The sequence below is a fragment of the Apodemus sylvaticus genome, chromosome 3, assembly GCF_947179515.1.
Source record: "Apodemus sylvaticus chromosome 3, mApoSyl1.1, whole genome shotgun sequence".
Taxonomy (NCBI): domain Eukaryota; kingdom Metazoa; phylum Chordata; class Mammalia; order Rodentia; family Muridae; genus Apodemus; species Apodemus sylvaticus.
The window spans coordinates 124,752,742-124,774,059 of record NC_067474.1 but is presented as its reverse complement, the minus strand read 5'-3'; the positions used below and the strand labels follow the sequence as shown (position 1 = coordinate 124,774,059).

At 40.3% G+C, this 21,318-nt stretch overlaps 1 protein-coding gene across 3 annotated transcripts in view; it reads right to left on the bottom strand.

The window, feature by feature from the left end:
* The window catches only part of Eps15 (epidermal growth factor receptor pathway substrate 15), a 114,706-nt gene that overhangs the window by 8,057 nt on the left and 85,331 nt on the right, over positions 1–21,318 (bottom strand). For all 3 annotated transcript variants that reach the window (XM_052176983.1, XM_052176984.1, XM_052176985.1), the window contains 7 exons: positions 20,947–21,147; positions 20,192–20,308; positions 19,926–20,016; positions 17,216–17,251; positions 15,516–15,652; positions 13,180–13,249; positions 822–898 (listed from right to left, as the gene is read on the bottom strand). In XM_052176983.1, coding sequence (XP_052032943.1) covers positions 822–898; positions 13,180–13,249; positions 15,516–15,652; positions 17,216–17,251; positions 19,926–20,016; positions 20,192–20,308; positions 20,947–21,147 — 729 coding nt within the window. The remainder of the gene's footprint in view (positions 1–821; positions 899–13,179; positions 13,250–15,515; positions 15,653–17,215; positions 17,252–19,925; positions 20,017–20,191; positions 20,309–20,946; positions 21,148–21,318) is intronic.

The window sequence follows — 21,318 nt, the reverse complement described above, 5'->3', positions numbered from 1 at the left end:
TTTCTTTCTTTCTTTTTTTGGGATTTGGTTTTTTTCAGATAGGGTTTCTCTGTATAGCCCTGGCTGTCCTGGAACTCACTCTGTAGACCAGGCTGGCCTCGAACTCAGAAATCCACCTGCCTCCGCCTCCCAGAGTGCTGGGATTACAGGCATGCACCACCACTGCACAGCTGGCTGGTGTTTTTCAACAGTGGTACTGCTAACTTTTTGGGATCTAGTAACTACATTCAGGGCTGAGGGCAGCGGCTCTGCGGTGTGTGGGAGGATATACTCACTAAGTATGAACAGCATCCTCCACCTGGTTTTGAGAACCACAAATGTCAAATGTTCCTTAGAAGCAGACAATTTGGCTTATCTTCAAATTTTATTTTTTTTCTTAGCCTAAATAAACACTACAGCTATATTGGACAATAGGTAGTGGACTCTCAGTGCTAGAGTTTACACACTTTTTTATATTGGTGCAGAACCTAACAATGTCAACAGATAAAATCAAATAGTCACTATACATAGAATGGAATCAATGTTACAGCCTGACCCAGAGCTTACACAGGGAGAAATGTAATTCAACTGGGAAAGAAACATTTAAACAGACAACTCTAATTATCACACTGCACAGACTTTTTAGAAGTAAATGTAATCACCTGTACCACTGTCTTATTATAGAGATATGATTATGCTGATTTGTAGCTTCCACATGAAATCAACACTTGCTATATAGACTGACTGGTATCACGTTTGTGAGAGAATTCTAATGGAAAGGAGGCCTGCTCATTTGGTGAAACAGGATGTGTTGTTCCTTCCTATTAATCATTGAAAATTACCTTTGACAATGTGCTGAAGTCAGCAAATCCATCTCCAAATGATTCATTTCCGAAAACAGAAGCAAAAGGATCTGTGGCTGGGGGTAAAGAAAGACACAATATTTCATGTTAATTTTTTATGTGGTAACACTCAGGAAAATCATTCATAAGTCTGACTGACGTCTAGACAGATTGCTATACACTGAACATCCCATATGTTGTATTCCTTAGTATGAATTGCTGGTAAATGGATCAAGATCACAACCAGGTGCTACTAAAGGGAAGGTATAAAGTTCTGTAACGTGCAACAAGACAGCTCTACAAACTGCATTCTTGTGGTTTGTTTCAAGGGAAGCTCAGCATATGACTTTGCTGGCTGCCAGGTCTCTCAAGTGCTGGGATCACAGTCATCTGACAATGTCCTTGGTCAACAAATTATCTCTAATAATGATATCAAGGAGTTTACAGGGCCATCAGTCACATATTTCACACGCCATTCAAGTCTCTTTTCACAATCCTTAGACTAACCCAGGCGTCAGTAATTTTGACAAGAACCAAGTTCTTCATTCTCTATAGCAATAACTGTATTCTACTTTGTTCCATAGTTATCTGTAATTAGTAAGTAGTTTGTAGCACAAGTAGTTTGAATTTGCCATCTATATCTCCCCTGTAAAGCTAACCGTCACAGGCACAGATCTAAATTTGTGTAAATTAATGGAAGGAAGGCACACCTGCTAAAGTTTCCAGGACAGATTTGTACCTGGGACATATTTAAAATTAAAAAAATAATTAGCCAAGTGTGGCAGCACACACCTCTAATCCCAGCAATAGGCAGACAGAGGTAGGCAGATCTCTGTGAGTTTGAGGTCAGTCTAGTCTACAGAGCGAGTTCCAAGATAGCAGGAACTACACAAAAACCCTGCCCCCTCCCCCCAAAAAACCCAACCCAAAGCAAAGCAACAAGGAAAACCAAAATTAAAAAAAAAGAGACAGTTTATTAAAAAAGAGAAGCCCCTCCAGCTCCTCCATTGAGGACCCCATGCCCAGTCCAATAGTTGGTTGCTAGCATCTGCCTCTGTATTTGTAAGGCTCTGGCAGGGCCCCTCTGAAGACAACCATGGCATGCTCCTTTTGGTATACACTTCTTGTTGTCCATCGTAGTGTCGGGGTTTGGTGACTGTTTATAGGATGAATTCCCAGGTACGGCAGTCTCTGGGTAGCTTTTACTTCACTCTCTGCTCCACACACTGTCTCCCTTTTTGTTCCTGTGGCTATTTTGTTCCCTTTCTTAGAGGAACCGAAGCACCCTCACTTAAGTCCTCCTTCTTCTTGAGCTTGGTGAATTGTAACTTGTTTATTTTGAGCTTTTGGCTAACATCCACTTATTAGTGAGTATATACCATGTGTGTTCTTTTGTAATTGGGTTGCCTCACTCAGGATGACACTTTCTAGTTCCATCCATTGCCTTAGAATTTCATGAATTCATTGTTTTTGAATAGCTGAATAGTACTCCATTGTGTATATACCATAGTTTCTGTATCCATTCCTCTGCTGAGGGTTCTTTCCAGCTTCTGGCTATTATAAATAAGGCAGCTATGAACATAATGGTGCATGTGTCCTTATTAGATATAGGAACATCTTCTGGGTATATGCCCAGGCGTGGTATAGCTGGGTTTGCTGGTAGTACTATGTCTAATTTTCTGAGGAATCGCCAAACTGATTTCCAGAGTAGTTTTACCAGCTTGCAATCCCACCAACAGTGGAGAAATGTTTCTTTTTGCCCCACATCCTCTCCAGCAACTGCTGTCCCCTGAGGTTTTCATCTTAGCCATTCTGACTAGCTTAAGGTAGAATCTCAGTGTTGTTTTGATTTGCATTTCCCTGATAACTAAGGATGCTGAACATTTCTTCAGGTGCTTTAGAACCATTTGAGTTTCCTCAGTTGAGAATTCCCTGTTTAGCTCTGTACCCCATTTTTTAATAGGGTTATTTGACTCTCTGGAGAATAACTTCTTGAGTTTTTTGTATACATTGGATATTAGCCCTCTATTGGATGTATGGTTGGTCCAGAGGAGCTGAAGGGGTTTACAGCCCCATGGGAAGAACAATGATTTCAGCCACCCAGATGCCCCAAGATGCCCAGGGACTGAGCCATCAACCAAGGGGCACACATGGTTCCAGCCAAAAATGTGGCAGAGGAAGACCTTGTTGGGCATCAGTGAGAGGAATGGTTCTTAGTCAGGTAAAGGCTCAATAGAGGCCCCAACAAAGGGAAACCGAGGGGGGTTGGGAGGGAGGTAGTGTATAGGGTGGAGAGGCATATATGTGGAGGCAGGGGGAAGGAGGAAGGGAAGGGGTTTAGGGTTCTTAGGGGAAGGGGATATCGGGAAAGGTTTTACCATTGGCATGTAAATGAAGATGATACTCAATAAAAAATTAATTAATTAAAAAAAACAAAAGAACTCCAAGAGCAAAATGTCAGTTCAGAGGATGCCGGAGACAGGGTATAGGGAGAAGGAGCTGACGGCAAAGGGGCTCAAGGGATACTTTGGGGCCTTGGGTGACAGACACAGTCCATGGGGATAGAAACTCTTCCATGGTGGAGGCTACACAATCAAAAATATTTTGGTTAAAACCTAAATATTAAGGGGCTGGAGAGATGGCTCTGCAGTTAAAAGTGCACTGGTTGCTCTTCCAAAAGGTCCTGAGTCCAATTCCCAGCAACCACATGGTGGCTCACAACCATCTGTAAAGGGATCTGATAACCTCTTCTGGTGTGTCTGAAGAAAGCTACAGTGTACTCATATACTTGAAATAAATCTTTAAAAAAGAAAAAAAAAAGAAAAGAAAAGAAAGCGAAGCCCCTGTGAATGAGCTGTGTGCAGAATAGCATGCTGAAAAGATAAGGACCTTAGTTCTTTTCTAAAGATGCTTATTATTTTTTCATATATGTGTGTGTACATTGTGGGCATATATGTGTTCATACTATGTATGTGTGTGGTGTTTGTGGAAGCAGAAGAAGGCATCAAATTACCTGGAACTGCAGTTACAGATGGCTGTGAACCATGTGGTTCTGGAAACTGAATCTGGGTCCTCTGAAGAGTAGCCAGTGTTCCTTACAGCTGAGCCATCTGTCCAGCCCATGGCATCTTATTTTTGTTTGTTTTGCTACCAAGGAAGTAGGGCAGTGAAAGTGAAGCAGACGTAGGTAAAGAAGACAGCCCTTTCTAGGTTGGTCACAAGTCTGATTATGATGAGGAAATTGAAACATCAATCATAGGGCACTGCGAATTTAACTACAGAAGATGCTTTGCATTAATGCAGAATATGGGGAGCCCATAACTGGGGGATACTTTCACCAGAGGTGCAGTGTCAGCCTTCCCTTTCCTCTTCTGTTATTCCTGATTCACTCTCTTGATAGTGTACAAGGGTAGCAAAAGAAAAAACCCCAAGCGCCTTCTACTGAAGGAGCTCGCCATGCTGCACCATGCCCTCCTTGGCTCACAGACTTTATATGGAGTTACAACACTTGTAGCAACACAACTGAGTTAGGCCTGAACTGAAATACTGTAAAGTATAATTTGAAAAATATTAATTGAAAAGAAAAAGGTATTTCTACATGACAAATATGTAATTGCTAGAATTTTTCTACAAGATACTGAAGAAATGTACCCTAAACAACAAGATTTTTTTTTTTTTTTCAAATCAGAGAATTAAGACTTTGACAAAAACTGTCTCGGATGTTGGTTGATATGAATGAAGCACAGACCTGCCTAGAATCTGAAAAGATTCTGTGAGACCATGTGACACACATGCTGGAGCAAGCTGGCAAGCACACAGAAGCCATGGGCAGCAGGTCAGGCTTCCAATGGAAGTATGAATTCACCAGCACACTCTTTCCCCAAAATAAAGATAATATACTGGGGAAAATGTATACAAGCATAATATAAAATAATCTATAATCTTATTATAGATGTGAATACTTTAGGATATAACTTCAACAGTCTTTTTTTTTTCCATTATGATTTTCTGTAAGAGTAGAAACAATAAATCTGTTATATTGCAGGTATATAACTTATTTTTTTATTTATTCGATATATTGTTTATTTACATTTCAAATGATTTCCCCTTTTCAGGCTCCCGACTCCCCAAAAGTAACATAAGCCCCCTTCCCGTCCCCTGTTCTCCCATCCACCCCTTCCCACTTCCCTGTTCTGGTTTTGCCCTATACTGCTACACTGAGTCTTTCCAGAACCAGGGGCCACTCCTCCGTTCTTCTTGTACCTCATTTGATGTGTGGATTATGTTGCGGGAATTCCAATTTTCTAGGCTAATATCCACTTATTAGTGAGTGTATACCATGATTGATCTTTTGAGACTGGGTTACCTCACTCAGTATGATGTTCTCCAACTCCATCCATTTGCCTAAGAATTTCATGAATTCATTGTTTCTAATGGCTGAATAGTACTCCATTGTGTACATATACCACATTTTTTTTGCATCCATTCTTTCGTTGAGGGATACCTGGGTTCTTTCCAGCTTCTGGCTATTATAAATAGGGCTGCTATGAACATAGTGGAGCATATATCCTTATTACATGCTGGAGAATCCTCTGGGTATATGCCCAGGAGTGGTATAGTAGGATCCTCCGGAAGTGATGTGCCCAATTCTCTGAGGAACCGCCAGACTGATTTCCAGAGTGGTTGTACCAGAGTGCAACCCCACCAGCAGTGGAGGAGTGCTCCCCTTTCTCCACATCCTCGCCAACACCTGCTGTCTCCTTAATCTTAGCCGTTCTGACTGGTATAAAGTGAAATCTCAGATTTGTTTTGATTTGCATTTCCCTAATGACTAATGAAGTTGAGCATTTTTTAAGATGCTTCTCAGCCATCCGAAGTTCTTCAGGTGAAAATTCTTTGTTTAGCTCTGTACCCCATTTTTAATAGGGTTAGTTGGTTTTCTGGGATCTAACTTCTTGGGTTCTTTGTATATATTGGATATTAGCCCTCTATCTGATGTAGGGTTGGTGAAGATCTTTTCCCAATTTGTTGGTTGCCAATTTGTCCTTTTGATGGTGTCCTTTGCCTTAAAGAAACTTTGTCATTTTATGAGGTCTCATCTGTCAATTCTTGATCTTAGAGCATAAGCTATTGGTGATCTGTTCAGGAACTTTCCCCCTGTACTGATGTCCTCAAGGATCTTCTCCAGTTTCTTTTCTATTAGCTTCAGAGTGTATGGCTTTATGTGGAGGTCCTTGATCCACTTGGAGTTGAGCTTAGTACAAGGATATAAGGACGGATCAATTCGCATTCTCCTGCATGCTGACCTCCAGTTGAACCAGCACCATTTGTTGAAAAGGCTATCTTTTTTCTATTGGATCTTTTCAGCTCCTTTGTCGAGGATCAAGTGGCCATAGGTGTGTGCGTTCTGGATCTTCAATTCTGTTCCACTGATCCGCCTGCCTGTCACTGTACCAACACCATGCAGTTTTTAACACTATTGCTCAGTAGTATTGCTTGAGGTCAGGGATACTGATTCCCCCAGAATTTCTTTTGTTGTTGAGAATAGTTTTAGCTATCCTGGGTTTTTTGTTATTCCAGATGAATTAGAGAATTGCTCTTTCTAACTCTATGAAGAACTGAGTTGGTATTTTGATGGGTATTGTGTTTAATCTGTATGTTGCATTTGGCAAAATGGCCATTTTAACTATATTAATCCTGCCGATCCATGAGCATGAGATATTTTTCCATTTTTTTGAGGTCTTCCTCCATTTCCTTCTTCAGAGTCTTGAAGTTCTTGTCATACAGATCTTTCACATGTTTGGTAAGAGTCACCCCAAGGTACTTTATACTGTTTGTGGCTATTGTGAAGGGTGTCAGTTCCCTAATTTCTTTCTCAGCCTGCTTATCCTTTGAGTAGAGGAAGGCTACTGATTTGCTTGAGTTGATTTTATAACCAGCCACTTTGCTGAAGTTGTTTATCAGCTGTAAAAGTTCTCTAGTGGAGTTTTTTGGGTCACTTAGGTAGACTATCATATCATCTGCAAATAATGATAGTTTGACTTCTTCCTTTCCAATTTGTATCCCTTTGACCTCCTTATGTTGTTCAATTGCCCGAACTAGTACCTCAAGTACAATATTGAAAACATAAGGAGAAAGGAGGCAGCCCTGTCTTGTCCCTGATTTTAGTGGGATTGCTTCAAGTTTCTCTCCATTTAGTTTGATGTTGGCTACCGGTTTGCTGTATATTGCTTTTACTATGTTTAGGTATGGGCCTTGAATTCCTGTTCTCTCCAAGACTTTAAGCATGAAAGGATGCTGAGTTTTGTCAAATGCTTTTTCAGCATCTAATGAAATGATCATGTGTTTTTTTTCTTTGAGTTTGTTTATGTAGTGGATTGCATTGATGGATTTCCGTATATTGAACCAACCCTGCATCCTTGGAATAAAGTCTACTTGATCATGGTGGATGATGTTTTTATGTGTTCTTGGATTTGGTTGGCAAGAATTTTATTGAGTATTTTTGCATTGATGTCCATAAGGGAAATTGGTCTCAAGTTCTCTTTCTTTGTTGAATCTTTGTGTGGTTTTGGTATCAGCATAATTGTAGCTTCGTAGAAGGAATTGGGTAGTGTTGCTTTTGTTTCTATTTTGTGGAATAGTTTGAAGAGTATTGGTGTTAGGTCTTCTTTGAAGGTCTGATAGAATTCTGCACTGAAACCATCTGGTCCTGTGCTTTTTTTGGTTGGAAGACTTTCTATGACCCCTTCTATTTCTTTAGGGGTTATGGGACTGTTTAGATGATCTATTTGTTCCTGATTTAATTTTGGTATTTGGTATCTGTCTAGGAAATTGTCCATTTCCTCCAGATTCTCCAGTTGTGTTGAGTATAGGCTTTTGTAGTAGGATCTGATGATTTTTTGAATTTCCTCAGTTTCTGTTGTTATATTCCCCTTTTCATTTCTACTTTTGTTAATTTGGATACTGTCTCTGTGCCCTTCGGTCAGTCTGGCTAAGGGTTTATCTATCTTGTTGATTTTCTCAAAGAACCAGCTCCTGGATTCCTTGATTCTTTGTATGGTTCTGTTTCCACTTGACTGATTTCAGCCCTGAGTTTGATGATTTCCTGTCTTCTTCTCTGCCTGGGTGAAGTAGCTTCTTTTTGTTCCAGAGCTTTTACCTGTGCCATTAAGCTGCTAATGTATGCTCTCTCCCATTTCTTTTTGGAGGCATTCAGGGATATTATTTTGCATTTTGCATTTTCTTTGACTGTTGAGTCAATGGTTTCTATGGTATCTTCAGCATCTGAGATTCTTCCATCTCTTGTATTCTGTTGTTGATATTTGCATCTCTGGCCCCTGATTTCTTCCCAAAGTTTTCTATCTCCATAGTTGTCTCCCTTTGTGATTTCTTAGTTGTTTCTACTTCTGTTTTTAGATCCAGGATGGTTTTGCTCAGTTCCTTGATTTGTTTACTTGTGTTTTCCTTTAATTCTTTAAGAGATTTTTCTGTTTCCTCTTTCATGACTTCTGCCATTTGACTCACTTTCTCCTGCATTTCTTTAAGTCTTTTTTGCGTTTCTTCTTTATTGGCTTTTATCTTTTGAGCCTTATTCTCCTGAATTTCTTTAAGTGATTTTTGTTTTTCCATTATACGGGTTTCTAGCTTATTCATGTTCCCCTGTATTTCTTTAAGAGATTCATTTATGTTCTTTTTGTGTTCTTCTAGCAGCATCATGACCAGTTATTTTAAATCCAAATCTTGTTTTTCTGGAGTGTTGGCGTATCCAGGACTTGCTGATGTTGGAGAGTTTGGTTCAGATGCTGCCATATTGCCTAGATTTTGTTAGTAGCGTTACTACGTTTGCCCTTTGCCATCTTGTTATCTCTGAAGTTAGTTGGTCTTGTCTCTGGCTGATGTTTGAGCCTCCTGTGAGGCTGTAGGGCTATTTCCACAACAGTGGATGGCTCGGTTTCCCCTGTCACAGATTGCTGATGTGCTGCCCTCCTCTTGGGTGCCCTTGGAGCCCTAGTGTGCCTTGCCCCAGATAGTGTCTATGAACCAGGTGGTGCCCATTTGCTCCTTCAGGGAGTGCTGATGGTGTATGCTGTGGGGACCTTTTCTGCCGGGAATCAGCAGAGTGCTGATCACTGCTGGGCAGCCACTCCCCCAATCGGGTTGGTGCATACAAGGCTAGCCTAGCTGCTCAGGCCCTGAGTCTAGGCAAAAGCCTGGCAGGCTTAGGCCTGAGCAATGTTCGCCTCGGGCTATGACTGTTAACTGGTTCTGTCGAGAGCGCTCCCTCAAAGTGCCGGGAGATTCTGCCTGGCTAACAACCTCCTGGCCGGGTTGGCACACAGATGGCCCACCAGACAGTCCTGGGCCTGGGTGCAATCCAATGCCAGTTGGGCTTAGACACTCCCCCGCCCCATGCTATGTTAGCCTCAGGCTATGACTGTTAGTCAGCTTTGGCTGCTAGAACTCTCTGGCATCCCATAGCCAAAACGCTCCGGGACAGATTGCCAGGCAAATAACCTCCTGGCCGGGTTGGCACACTGATGCCCACCCCCCAATAGCCCAGGGCCTGGGTGCAGGCCAACGCCTGTCGGGCTTAGACCCCTGCGATGTTGGCCTCGGGCTAAGTATGTGTACCTCGGGCTGTCGGTTCTCTCTGGAGTCCGAGAGCCAAGATGGTGGAGAGTCTCTCGTAACTGACTTGGCGGGAGGCAGAGTTCTGATGTGGATTCAGTGCGGTGAAAGGTGCTGTAAATCCACCGTGGCTTTCAGCCCGGCTGGCCAGTGATGGTCAGTGGTAGTGGGCGCAGGGCCTGCCAGGACCCTGTCACCTTGGTTCCACTGCTGATGGCCCTTCAGCTGGACAAGCTGTTGCTGCCGCTGCTGCCACTATGTAACTTACTGTCCCCTCCTCAGCTTAACTATAGTTCTTATCAGCACCGACCCATATCTGTTCCGACTGTCAATAAAAGTGCTATGATGCCAGGAACTTTGTTTTATTCCTTACTTTCTCCTCAAGGATGAGCACAAGGTCAGCTGAGTAGGAGAAGCTGGTACTTGTTGAAAATATTTTAAAAATAAGGAACAGAAGCCATATGTTTATTAAGGAGCCTCCGAATAGATGTAACAGTTCTTAGCATAACCAGCTGACCAATAAGGAAGAAAGGAACCAATAAAAATTCCCCAAAAGACTGCTGTAGAGACTGCTTGGCAGATAAGAGTACAGACTGCTCTTGTAGAGTTCCCAGCACCTACAGTGTCTGGCTCACAACTGCCTGTAACTCCAGCTCTAGGGGATCCAATGCTGTCCTCTGGCCTTCATGGGTATCTACACTTACATGCATATACCTATACACAGATACATAATTTAAAAAAATTAAAGAAAACCTTCCCCCCAAAGAGTAGCTGCTTTCCTAAGAATCCTAAGATGAAAAAATCTCCCTTACCCCTATACCCACTAAATGTAATATTTAAACTCAACTTCACACAATCTTCAAGAAATAGCCCTGAATAAGACACATCTGCAAAGACACATTTGTATCTTATTGAGCTTTAATTAGCACCTGAAAAGACAACTTCCTGAAAATATTACACACACACACACACACACACACACACACACACACACACACACACACTCGCATCACAACTAATCTCATCTAAAGTAGAAAAATAATGCTTACAGTATCCTGAGTTGGCTTGTCCTTACTGGTATTCTTTCAGAGTTTGAAGTGTCTATGCACCAGGAGTAAGAAAGTACTGAAAAGAACTCAAGCCCTCACACCCTTTTATTACTATCACAACAACTATAATTTAGTGGCAAGACTGCAATGGCTTAACTAAATTATATAAATATATATATGTATGTATGTACATAATGTAAATTTAGTCATTTTAAAAACTGATTCTGAAGGCCCACAATTCTAAATCTGATCAATACCAGCATTAAAGTAAATAATTTGCTCTCTTCCCACTCTCGCTACTCACGCTGACAGTTAGTATCTAATCCCCCAGATTCATTCCTACTAGCCTCTCTTTAACCTCCTTTTCTTGTCACACCAGCCTAGGAAAACAGCACATCCTTTTAGCCATAGTCCATTAAAGCACTCAGGTTTGAAATGACTCCCCACTAATGTCCTGTGTTCCCAAGCAGTAGCTAGCCTGCTCAGCTGTCTCACTCACAGAAGAGTGGCAATGACACAGTTGTGGAGTGGAATCTAGTAACTGGCTCACCATCGCATAAACTGGAGAATACTGATCAAGTTATTTAGTATTCTGGTACTTAGTTTCCTGGTATTTATATTTTCTCTGTATTTTAACAGAACCTCTTTATATTAAAAACATTTTTCATTACTCTTCTAAAGCCACTCACCTTTAAACTTAGGCCAAGATCTTTACAAGTAAATGCCAAACAACACTTTGTAGGGTTGAACACAGAATTAAGAGAAAGAGGCACTTACAAGAAAGTAAAATGTACTGGAGAAAACTGATATGGGCCTTTTTTTTTTTTTGTGGTGGTGGTGGTGGTTTGAGATTTTTTTTTTTGTTATTAGGTGTCATATTTTAATTATTTTCATAGGTTTGAGTTTCATTTGGAAACAAGGTCACACTATATACAGCAGAGGCTGGCCTTGAACTCCCAAACAACCTCCAGGTTCAGCTTCTCAAATGCTAGGATTACAGATGTGTACCTGGCCCTGACAGTCTAGATATTCCAGGTAAATTTTAACTTTTGGGGGTCCTGACTGTCTGAAACAGATTCTCTTTCTAGGCTGACATACAACACTGCAAATGTCAACTCGAGTCGCAAGCCCTGGCCAGACTCTGAAGGGATAGCTGCTGGGACCATGGATTGCCTGGGCCCTTCCTGTGGTTATAGAACAGGTCTATGGAGACGGAGATTCGCTTAGCACATTGCTCAGCCATCAAGACTTTTTCACAACCACACCCAAACTTCTGGTGTGCTTTTTGGCATTGTCTTATTTGGTCCTCAAATATTTATCCTCTGGGAGCAGGGCCCAAAATGAGACAGAAGCAGCATGGAGAAAAGACTAGCATATTCTTCATGAGTGGGGACAACATAGCAGTGCAATATAAAGCAGGAAGAAAATCTGAACAACAGGCAAACTCCCGTGGAGAACAGCAGGTTTCGGCATGCCTTCCAGTTGTTGCAGTTACCACAACTCCCCTCTCTCAGCCCATGACCTACTTAGTACCCTACCATCCCTCTCTACAAACAGACTGGGGCCCATTAGCCCAGAATCATAGAGAGACTGTCCCCAAACAAGACCCAATCTTTTAAGCAAATACCCTGCTATGGTGCTGCCAGTGTTCTTGATACCACACAACAACCATGAGACACGTTCAGGAGAACTAAAATGTCCACCATCCCAGATACCCAGCCTCCAAAGGAGGCAAGCTGACCCTCAGGGCCATGTGATATGTGCCACGTTTTAAAACTTATTTTACGTATGAGTGTTATGCTTGCATGTATGTGGAATGTTGTGTGTGCCCATTCCCTAGGAGACCAGAAAGAGCACTGTGGGTCCTCTGCAAGAGCCATCTCTCCAGCCACCTTTTTTTTTTTTTTTTTTTTGGAACAGGTTCTTCATTTGTAATCCAGGATGGTGTGGAATTCACCATGTAGTTCTTATATAGCCTAGGCTGGCCATGAACTTATAGTAATACAACTTTATCCTCCTAAGAACTAGGATTAAAGTGTTAACATCACACCCAGGTAATTTTAAATCATTTTTTTCTTTCTTGTATTTGATGTAACTGTGTGTGCATGTGCATGGTTCATGTTGTATGATGTGGGTACATGAATGTTCACGGCAAGGTCAGGACAGAACATTAGACATTTTCCTTTAGTGCTCCCTTCCTTATTGCCTTAAGACATAGTATCTCGCTGAGCCTGAAGCTCATCCGATGTTTTGATCAGGCTAGCTGGCCCTCAGGTTTCTTCCCCAAAGCCGAGGTTAGGGAAGTGCGGCCACCTATAGCTTTTTATGTGAGTGCTGAGGATTCAAACTCAGGCCAAGCGCTTGCACGGCAGCAGGGCTCTTACCCACTGAACCACCTTTCTAGCCAAAAACTACACTGTACACAGCAAAAGCTTCTAATTGGTTTTACTGACACTGAACACGGTACACAGTTAGAAAAACCTTTAAGGAGAATGATAAACGAGATAATGAGTAAGGAAGTATAAGGTGATATACAAATATTTGTTGCTATTATTAGTACGTTTAAGTGGGAATAATTATGTCAACTTAAAAGTCATATTTATAAGAGCAAAATGTTTAAAGAGGAAAATCTTGATGAAAAGGTGATGATTAATACTAATAGAACTGAGAACTGTCTTTACCTGAATCACTAGCTGCAACAACAACTGTTCCACCAGGAGCAAATGGGTCATTGTGCTTCCAAGTTTCTACCTAAAGAGAACAGTACAATCTATGACTGAGAGGCAACATTTCATAGGTGGAACTTCACTGTCAAACCTAAAAAAAAAAAAAAAAAAAAAAAAACTATCTCCAACCACAATTCCAACCCCTCTTCTGCAGAGTCACTTTTTGGTAGTACTGGAATTGAACCTAGAGCTCACAGGTCCTAACCAAGCACTCTGCCACTGAGCTTACCATCCAGGGACACAGAAAAGACCAGATAGGTATGATGATTATTATATCAGCAACCTGTTATTTAATTGAGAAACTATGAGATGAAAGCAAGGTGGTATTTGTTCTGAAAAATTTGTTCTGAAAAGCACAAGATAAAAAGTAAGCACAAATGGGTGAAACATCTCAGGCGAGGAGAAGAACAGGAGAAATATATTATTTTTAAATTAGGAAGATCAGGCTTGGCTTGAGAGCAGTGGAGAATAGAACTAACATGATGTAAAAAGAGAATTCAGACTGCCATATATTTTAGAGAAATCTGGTATATGGTCTACATTATAAACTAGGTGTGGTAGTCTTGTGGAGTCACAAACATTCAGTTATAGAGGTGTTCCTCAAAATTTACATCAGTAGAAAATACAACTGCTGGGCAAGTAACTCTTATTAATGAATACAGTAAGGAAATAATTTAAGAATACCAAAAAAACCAAACCAAACCAAGTACTCTTCTAAGGAAGTAATCATCACTTAAGATTAATAGATGACAAAATAGTTGTGTGAAATGCCCGTCAGTTAATTGTGCATCTCTTTGTCTAGTTTACTTATGGAAATATTGCTGCCAATCTCCAAACAAAAACAAACAAAATATTTCATTGTATTATCCTATTTTGAGTATTTTAAAAAAATCCAGAATATAAATTTATTTCTATTGTATGTGTGTGTTTGGGCTACATGTATATATATCTACTCTGTGTGGTGTGTGTGTGTGTGTCTGTCTGTCTGTCTGTCTGTCTGTCTGTCTGACATGCCACACCCACATGCCTGGGGCCTGTGGAGGGCAGGAGAAGGTGCCAGATCCCCTGGAGTTGGAATTACAGACAGTTGTGATCTTAAGTCTGTTACATGTTGAGCCATCTCTGCAGCTCCTATATAAGTAGTTTTAAAAAGCCTCAGACACAAATGTCTTAGGCATATTAAGTTTTTTTAAAAGATTTATTTTTAATCATATGTACATAAGTGCACATCTCATGTGTGTCAGTACCTCAGAAGTTAGAGGCAATGCATCCTCTGGAGTAAGAGTTACAGGCAGTTGTGAGCATGGGTGCTGCCTGACATAGGTGTTGGAAACTGCACTTGGGCTTTCTGGAAGAGAAATACTATGTTTAACTGCTGACATCTCTCCAGCCAGGATGTCATGCAGCCTAAGATAGTCTCTAACTTAATATGCAGCCAAGATTGGCCTCGAATCCTCTTGTCTCCACTTCTCCAATGCTGGGATTATACCTTTTTATCACTGCATTTAGTGGGGTAAATGTTTTAAATCTAAAATGTCTTTATTTTTAAAGCAGGGGTATCAACACCTGCCTTGCAAAGTTAAAAATGGAGATTAGAGCGACGGCTGTGCAGCACTGAGGCCTTTGGGTCCTCATCTGTGGCTAGTTAAGCAGAGGCTGTAGGCACATACTTACAAGAGCCTGACATTCAGTGCCAATGCATACTTTTCAAGATTAACATTCCAGGTATAAATATAAACAACATGAATGATTTTATTTTTCTAAAATATTAATGTCTCCTTTTATGCTGAAGAGGTGGCTCAGCAGTTAAGAGCATTGACTGTTCTTCCAGAGATCCTGAGTTCAATTCCCAGCACCCACATGGTTGCCCTCTTCTGGTGTGTCTGAAGACAGCTACAGTGTACCCACACAGATAAAATAAATAAATCTTAAAAAAAAAAAGAAAAGAATTTAATGTCTCCCTTTAAGTAATTGCCATTTTTCAATAATATAACAGATATTTATAAAAAGTTTTACTTAAGATTGGACTTTGGACTTCCAGTCACATATTTAGCATCATTAATGGGATAAGGACAACTTCATTCTTAGACACTATAAATCATCTACTCCTCTCCAGTGGGTGATTCAAGTATGAAATACTACATTAGACAAAACCCTGGATGGGTGGGATCCAGACAAACTTCAGATGGACCATTAAAATAATCAAAAGGAAGCTTCTATTACTATATATTCAATACATTTCCTTAGACACTTGTTCATGTGGCCAAACAGTGTTTAATCTTGCCACTCACCGATGTATTACTGCTGTTGCTGGATGCACTGAAAGGGTCTGTACTTGAAGTGGTGAAAGGATCAGTAGAAGTCTGCTTAAAGAAGCAATCAGATGCAAATGGATCTGAACCTTTGAAAGGATCACCACCAAATGGATCTAAAAAGAAGAAATAAAACAAATGTAAAAAGCTGAAATCCTAATGTTTTCTATTGTCTATAGGCATTAACATTGCCTTACTTCAAAGACACTTTGAGGCATTCCTATGAGCCACTGTGAGGCTGGGCTGGGTCTGTACACCACTCAGACTCAAAAAGCCATAACCATTTCTCTTTACGTCTTTTTGTCCCTTCCCAATACTGGTCAGAGTCTAAGTATGCATCTTTTGGTACTGTGTGTCCTCTTGCTCCTCTAAAGCTCCTGTCCATCCTTAGTGTGGTTGCTTGTCCACCATGGGGCTGACCTCCATGCCAGCTCACTTACACCGCTGCTTCTCCCTTCTCTTCTCCAGTCCTCTCCTCTAAGCAACTGGTGACATCTGCAGCTTGCCTGCCCTGGTGTTTTTCTTTTAAACTCAATAAAATTGTCTTCTTTGAATAGACTTGATTTTCAAAAAGTAAAATCACGTTGAACTCCTACAGAGCTTCAAGGTTTCCTTTTTACTTCAGATTCTATTCTGCTTTCAAAAAAAAAAAATAGAGCTTTTCACTTACTAAACTTTTTAGTTAGCATTTAATTTTAAGGGATCCGGTCCTAAGTTTTTTAGTACTATCTTTATAAAAGAAACAACAAAAACTTTAAAATGCATTTCCTTCTCTAAGCTCAAGGCTAATAATACACTGAAACACATTTGGGAAGCAAAATTAAGTAGGAAACAAGACTTCATTTTAGTGAAAAATCTCAGAAAAGTGATCATCTCAAATTTAGTAATTTTTCAATGCCCCCAACTCATATGACCAGTCTAAAATTGTAGGATAGTAAAATTATTTTATAGCCTTATAGTCTGTAGTAGTTTATAGACTCATATTAATTTAACTTTTACACAATATGGAAAAATTAGATCTTGTGTTTTTAGATTAAAATGTTAAACTATGCATATATGTATGGGTGCAGTCTGGGCAGAGATCAGAGGTGCTGGTTCCTTCAGGTAGGGTTGCAGACAATTGTGAGCCACCCTGTGGGGATTGGTAATCAAACTCTGGTCCTCTTAGCCACTGAGCCATCTTTCTACCCCTACCACCAATGTTATTTTTAACAACATTTTGATCACTACTTTATTAAAGAAGTGAGGCTTGAGTTGAAAGTGTACTGGAGTACTTGCCTAGCTGTCACAAAGTCCTGTTTAACCCCAACACAGATACACAGAGACACTCAGCCAGCCAGCCAGACACACAATTTCTTAAGCAAATTCACAAGGCTCTAACCACTCCCTAAAAATGCCTGCCCCCCCCCTCTCTCTCTCTCTCTCTCTCTCTCTCTCTCTCTGTGTGTGTATGTGTGTGTGTGTGCGTGTGTGTGTGTGTGTGTGTGTGTGTATATGTGTGTATGTACACACATACATAGATAGATACAGACACACACACACCACCCTCGGCTTTAGAGAAATTTTAAAACTAAAAAGCAATTCATCTTCTAGAACTACCCAAGTTCCGTGTCCTCACTGAATATAAGGCTATAACAGAATAGAATTTAAGTTAAGAAGAAACTCAAAAATATACTGACCAATTTTTCCAAAAGGATCATCCTTGAAAGGATCACCTGTGACAAAAAAAGTAAAATAAATAAATAAAATACAATTATTTATTGTTGTGGAAAAGGGTATTTTTAAAACAAAACAAAATTAAGTTAATAACTTAACAGTTTCAACAATTCTACTTCAATAAATCATGCTATTCACCTTATGTAAGATTTAAAATAATAAAAAGTAAATGTTCAACTCAATACACATCATAAAAAGGCAAATTAGAACCATGGTGGTTCTCTCTGGCTTTGGAACACCTGGTTCCCAGTTGGTGTCAATATTTGGGGAGGTTTAGGAGGTTTAGCTTTATTGGGTGCAGCGTGCCATGGGAGGCAGGCTTTGAGAGCTCAAAGACTTGGACTTTCAATGTTTGCTCTCTGCTTCCTGTTCTGGCTGCCATGCCTGTTGCCTGCTGCCATGCTGTCCCTCTACTACAGTCCCTTTGCCTCTGGAACAGTAAGCCCAAATAAACTCTGACTTCCCTAAGTTGCCTTGGTCATGGTGTTTCATCACAACAACAGAGTAACAAATATAAGAACCAACTATACCTACCTTTGATTGAAAGAGGTGATAGGGGAAGAGACACACAATAGTAAAATTTTACTAACAAAGCATCTACTCCTCACAAGACTACTGAGCAGATATTACCATCAGTACTTCATGTAATAGAGAAGGCCTGACTAAGCAACAACAAAACAAAAACAAAACCCCTCAGAAATTTAAAAAGCCAGACACAAACTCTCACATCTATGGTCACTTGAATTTTGACAAGAGCGTCATGAGCACATGACAAAGAAAGGGTGAGAAGAAGACAGTTTTTTCAACAAATGGTATTTGGGGCTGGGGATGTAGTGTACATTAGCTGAGTGCTTTCCTGAGTGGCACAAAGCCCAGAGCTCCAGCCTCAGAATCCCATATGTCTGATGTGATCGTGTGCATCATAATCTCAGCATTCAGATGTAAAGGCAGAAGGATCAGAAGAAGTTCAAGGTTAGCCTTGGCTATATAGTGAATCTGAGGCCAACCTAGGTTACAGAACATCCTGTCTCAAAAAAAAAAAGAGCGATGTTTAGACAAGAAATATCTTTACCTCATACTGGATATAGAATTAACTAAACTAAATCTCTATAGTTATTAAGATCCCCTCCCCACAGTGTGTGTGTGTATATACATGAAGGTGCCTAAGAGGCCAGAATACATCAGATCAGATCCCTGGAATGGAGTTACTGGCAGTTTGAACTGCCTGATATAGGCGCTAGGCACCAAAGCCAGTCCTCTGGTAGTGCAGCAAGGGTTCTCAACCTCTGAGCTGTCTCTTCAGCTCCAAAGCTCCAGATTTAACAGCTAAAACTATAAAGTTCTTGGAAGAAAACACAGGAGTATGAATGTTCATGCTTGTAATCAACACTCAGGAGGGTGAGCAAAAAGAAGACTGCCATTAGCTTGTGCAGGTAGAAGACAGACGAGGGCATTAGATCCTCTGAAACTGGAGTTACAGGTAGTTGTGAGCTGCCATGTGGATACTGGAAACTGATCTCAGGTCCTCTACAAGAGCAGCAAGCTGATTAAGCCACAGCTTAATTGCTGAGCCATCTTTCCAGCCCCGTGTTTGTGTGAGACTATGCAGCCCTGGCTGAAACAAGCTATGTAGACTAGACTAGCATCAAACCTACAGGATGCTCCCACCTCTGCTTACTAAGTGCTGGAATTACAATCACACATCTATGATATCAAGCTCAGTTTCACAAGATAGTTCTGAAAATAAAATGGAATTCAAAAGACCATTGACACAAAAAATATTTAACATAGTTCATAGTCATGATATATTTTAGTCAGAGTTATGGGTTTGTTTGTGGTTTTTGTTTTGTTTTTTGAGATAGAGTTTCTCTGTGTAGCCCTGGCTGTCCTGCACTTGCCCTTGTAGACGAGGCTGGCCTCAAACTCAAGATATTCATCTGTCTCTGCTTCCTGAGTGCTGGGATTAAAGGCATGTACCACCATGCCCAGCAAGATTTATGTTTCCAAAATTAGAAATATCTTAAGGGAAGAGAATCAAACATCTAATTCTATTCTAGTTAGTTCCCACTGTTATTTCAGTTTTATTTTTGAGATAAGAATCTCCCTGTGTAGCCCTGGCTATGGAAACTATGCTGAACTCAAGAGATCCATCTACCTACCTCTGCCTTACTAAAACTAAAAATTTACATCACCATGCCTGACACTTTCTAATGATTCAAAATTACAGTGTTGGCTTTTTTTTTCTCTCTTCTTCATTTTAAAGTTTTCTGAGGCAGTTTTGTACTGTAGCTTAGGCGAGACTCAAATTTGCAAAATGTTGGGATTACAGAAGTGTGATTCCATGCCTGGCCTGGTGTTAGTATTTCAGTAATTATTAGCTAAATAATGCTGATTCATGAGTGTACAATCTCTATCACTGGCTTATCTTTCCTTTAGCTGGCTTATAATATATCTTTCCTTTAGCCTTTACTCTGAAGAAACATTCTCTTAATCAGATAATCCTATGGCAGAATGTTAAAATTAAATAGCAAATATAAGACTGAAAACTCTTATTCTCAGCTTTACATATATTGTAAAAAATACTCTCTCTCACAAAACCGAAGCCTTAATGATTACATAATTTATACATTAGAAAGTATAGTTTGGATACATTTACAAAGGAAAGATACTTACTGCCAACAAAAGGATCAGACTGGAAGAAATCCAAGTTTGTATCTGCAACTGCATCTGTCAGTGAACTTGATTCTACATTAAATGGATCTTCCTAGAAGTAATTTTTAATTAAAACAGATATTTTAGTTACCAAACGTTTAAAGAAGTACTTCAAATGACCCACATTCTGATCATATACACTGAAAACGTTTAGTAAATATTTTTCAGCTACAAAGATCATTTCCGACATGAGTGACAAGAACAACTTAATGTACAGTTATCTTCACCTCTTTTGAGTGCTTGTCCTCGTCAGATCTGGGGCTAACTTTTTCATTATCTGCTGCAGTTACAACTTCACTTTCATCAGTCACATCAGAAGGCGCTATTTCAGGACTACTCCTCACCTACCAAAGACACATATGTGAGCAGGAGGATCAGGCTGGAGATATGGCATTTGTTGCTGAGCCCGACAACCTGAGTTCGTTCTCCAGGACTCATTAGAAGAAGTGAAAACAAACTCCCACAAGTTTTCTTCTGACTTCCACAAGAACACTGTGGCGTGCCAATACCCATCCATAAATATAATAAAGATTTTTGGAAAAGATTATTTTAACAACTAGTTTTTTGAGAGACAGGGTCTTACTGTATATAATCCTGGCTGGCCTAGAACACACTATGTAAACTAGGCTGGCCTCAAACTCAGAAGTTCACCTGCCTTTGTGTACTGGGATTTAAAGGAATTACAATGCATGGCTAAAACAATTTTTTTAACTGCATGTGTGTGTGTGTGTGTGTGTGTGTGTGTGTGTAAACAGACAAGATACCTGGGGCTTCTGGCCAGCCACCCTAGACTAAATGGTAAGACCTAGATCTCAGAGAGCCTATTTAAAAAACACTAGGAAGTAAGCAGCATCTGAGGAAGGACACTTTGAGGAGACCCCTGGCCTCTACACATAAGTATGTACACACTAACTTTGATCCTCATCAATCTGTTGCAGGGAGGCAGAAATTCAATAATAAACACTATGAAACAGAAACTCACTGATGACTCCTGGTGTATGGGTTCAGACTCTAGGTTGTTCTGGCCTTCAGCATGTTCATTGAAGTTGGCTGTTTCACTGCTGCTGGTGCTGAGGCTACAATAATCTGTAGCACCATTTACAAGAATGCTTTGTGGGCTACTGCACCAATTTGATTGGTTATTATGAGTTTCCAGATCTTTCATTTCCAATCTCATTTGCATCTGCCAATACAAAGTAGAAATATAAAACAATTTAATACTAGAAATATATATATATAATACATAAGGAGCTCTGCCCCTAGACAAACTCAAAAACCACATGATCTTTTCATTAGATGCTGAAAAAGCATTTGACAAAATTCAGCATCCTTTCATGCTAAAAGTCTTGGAAAG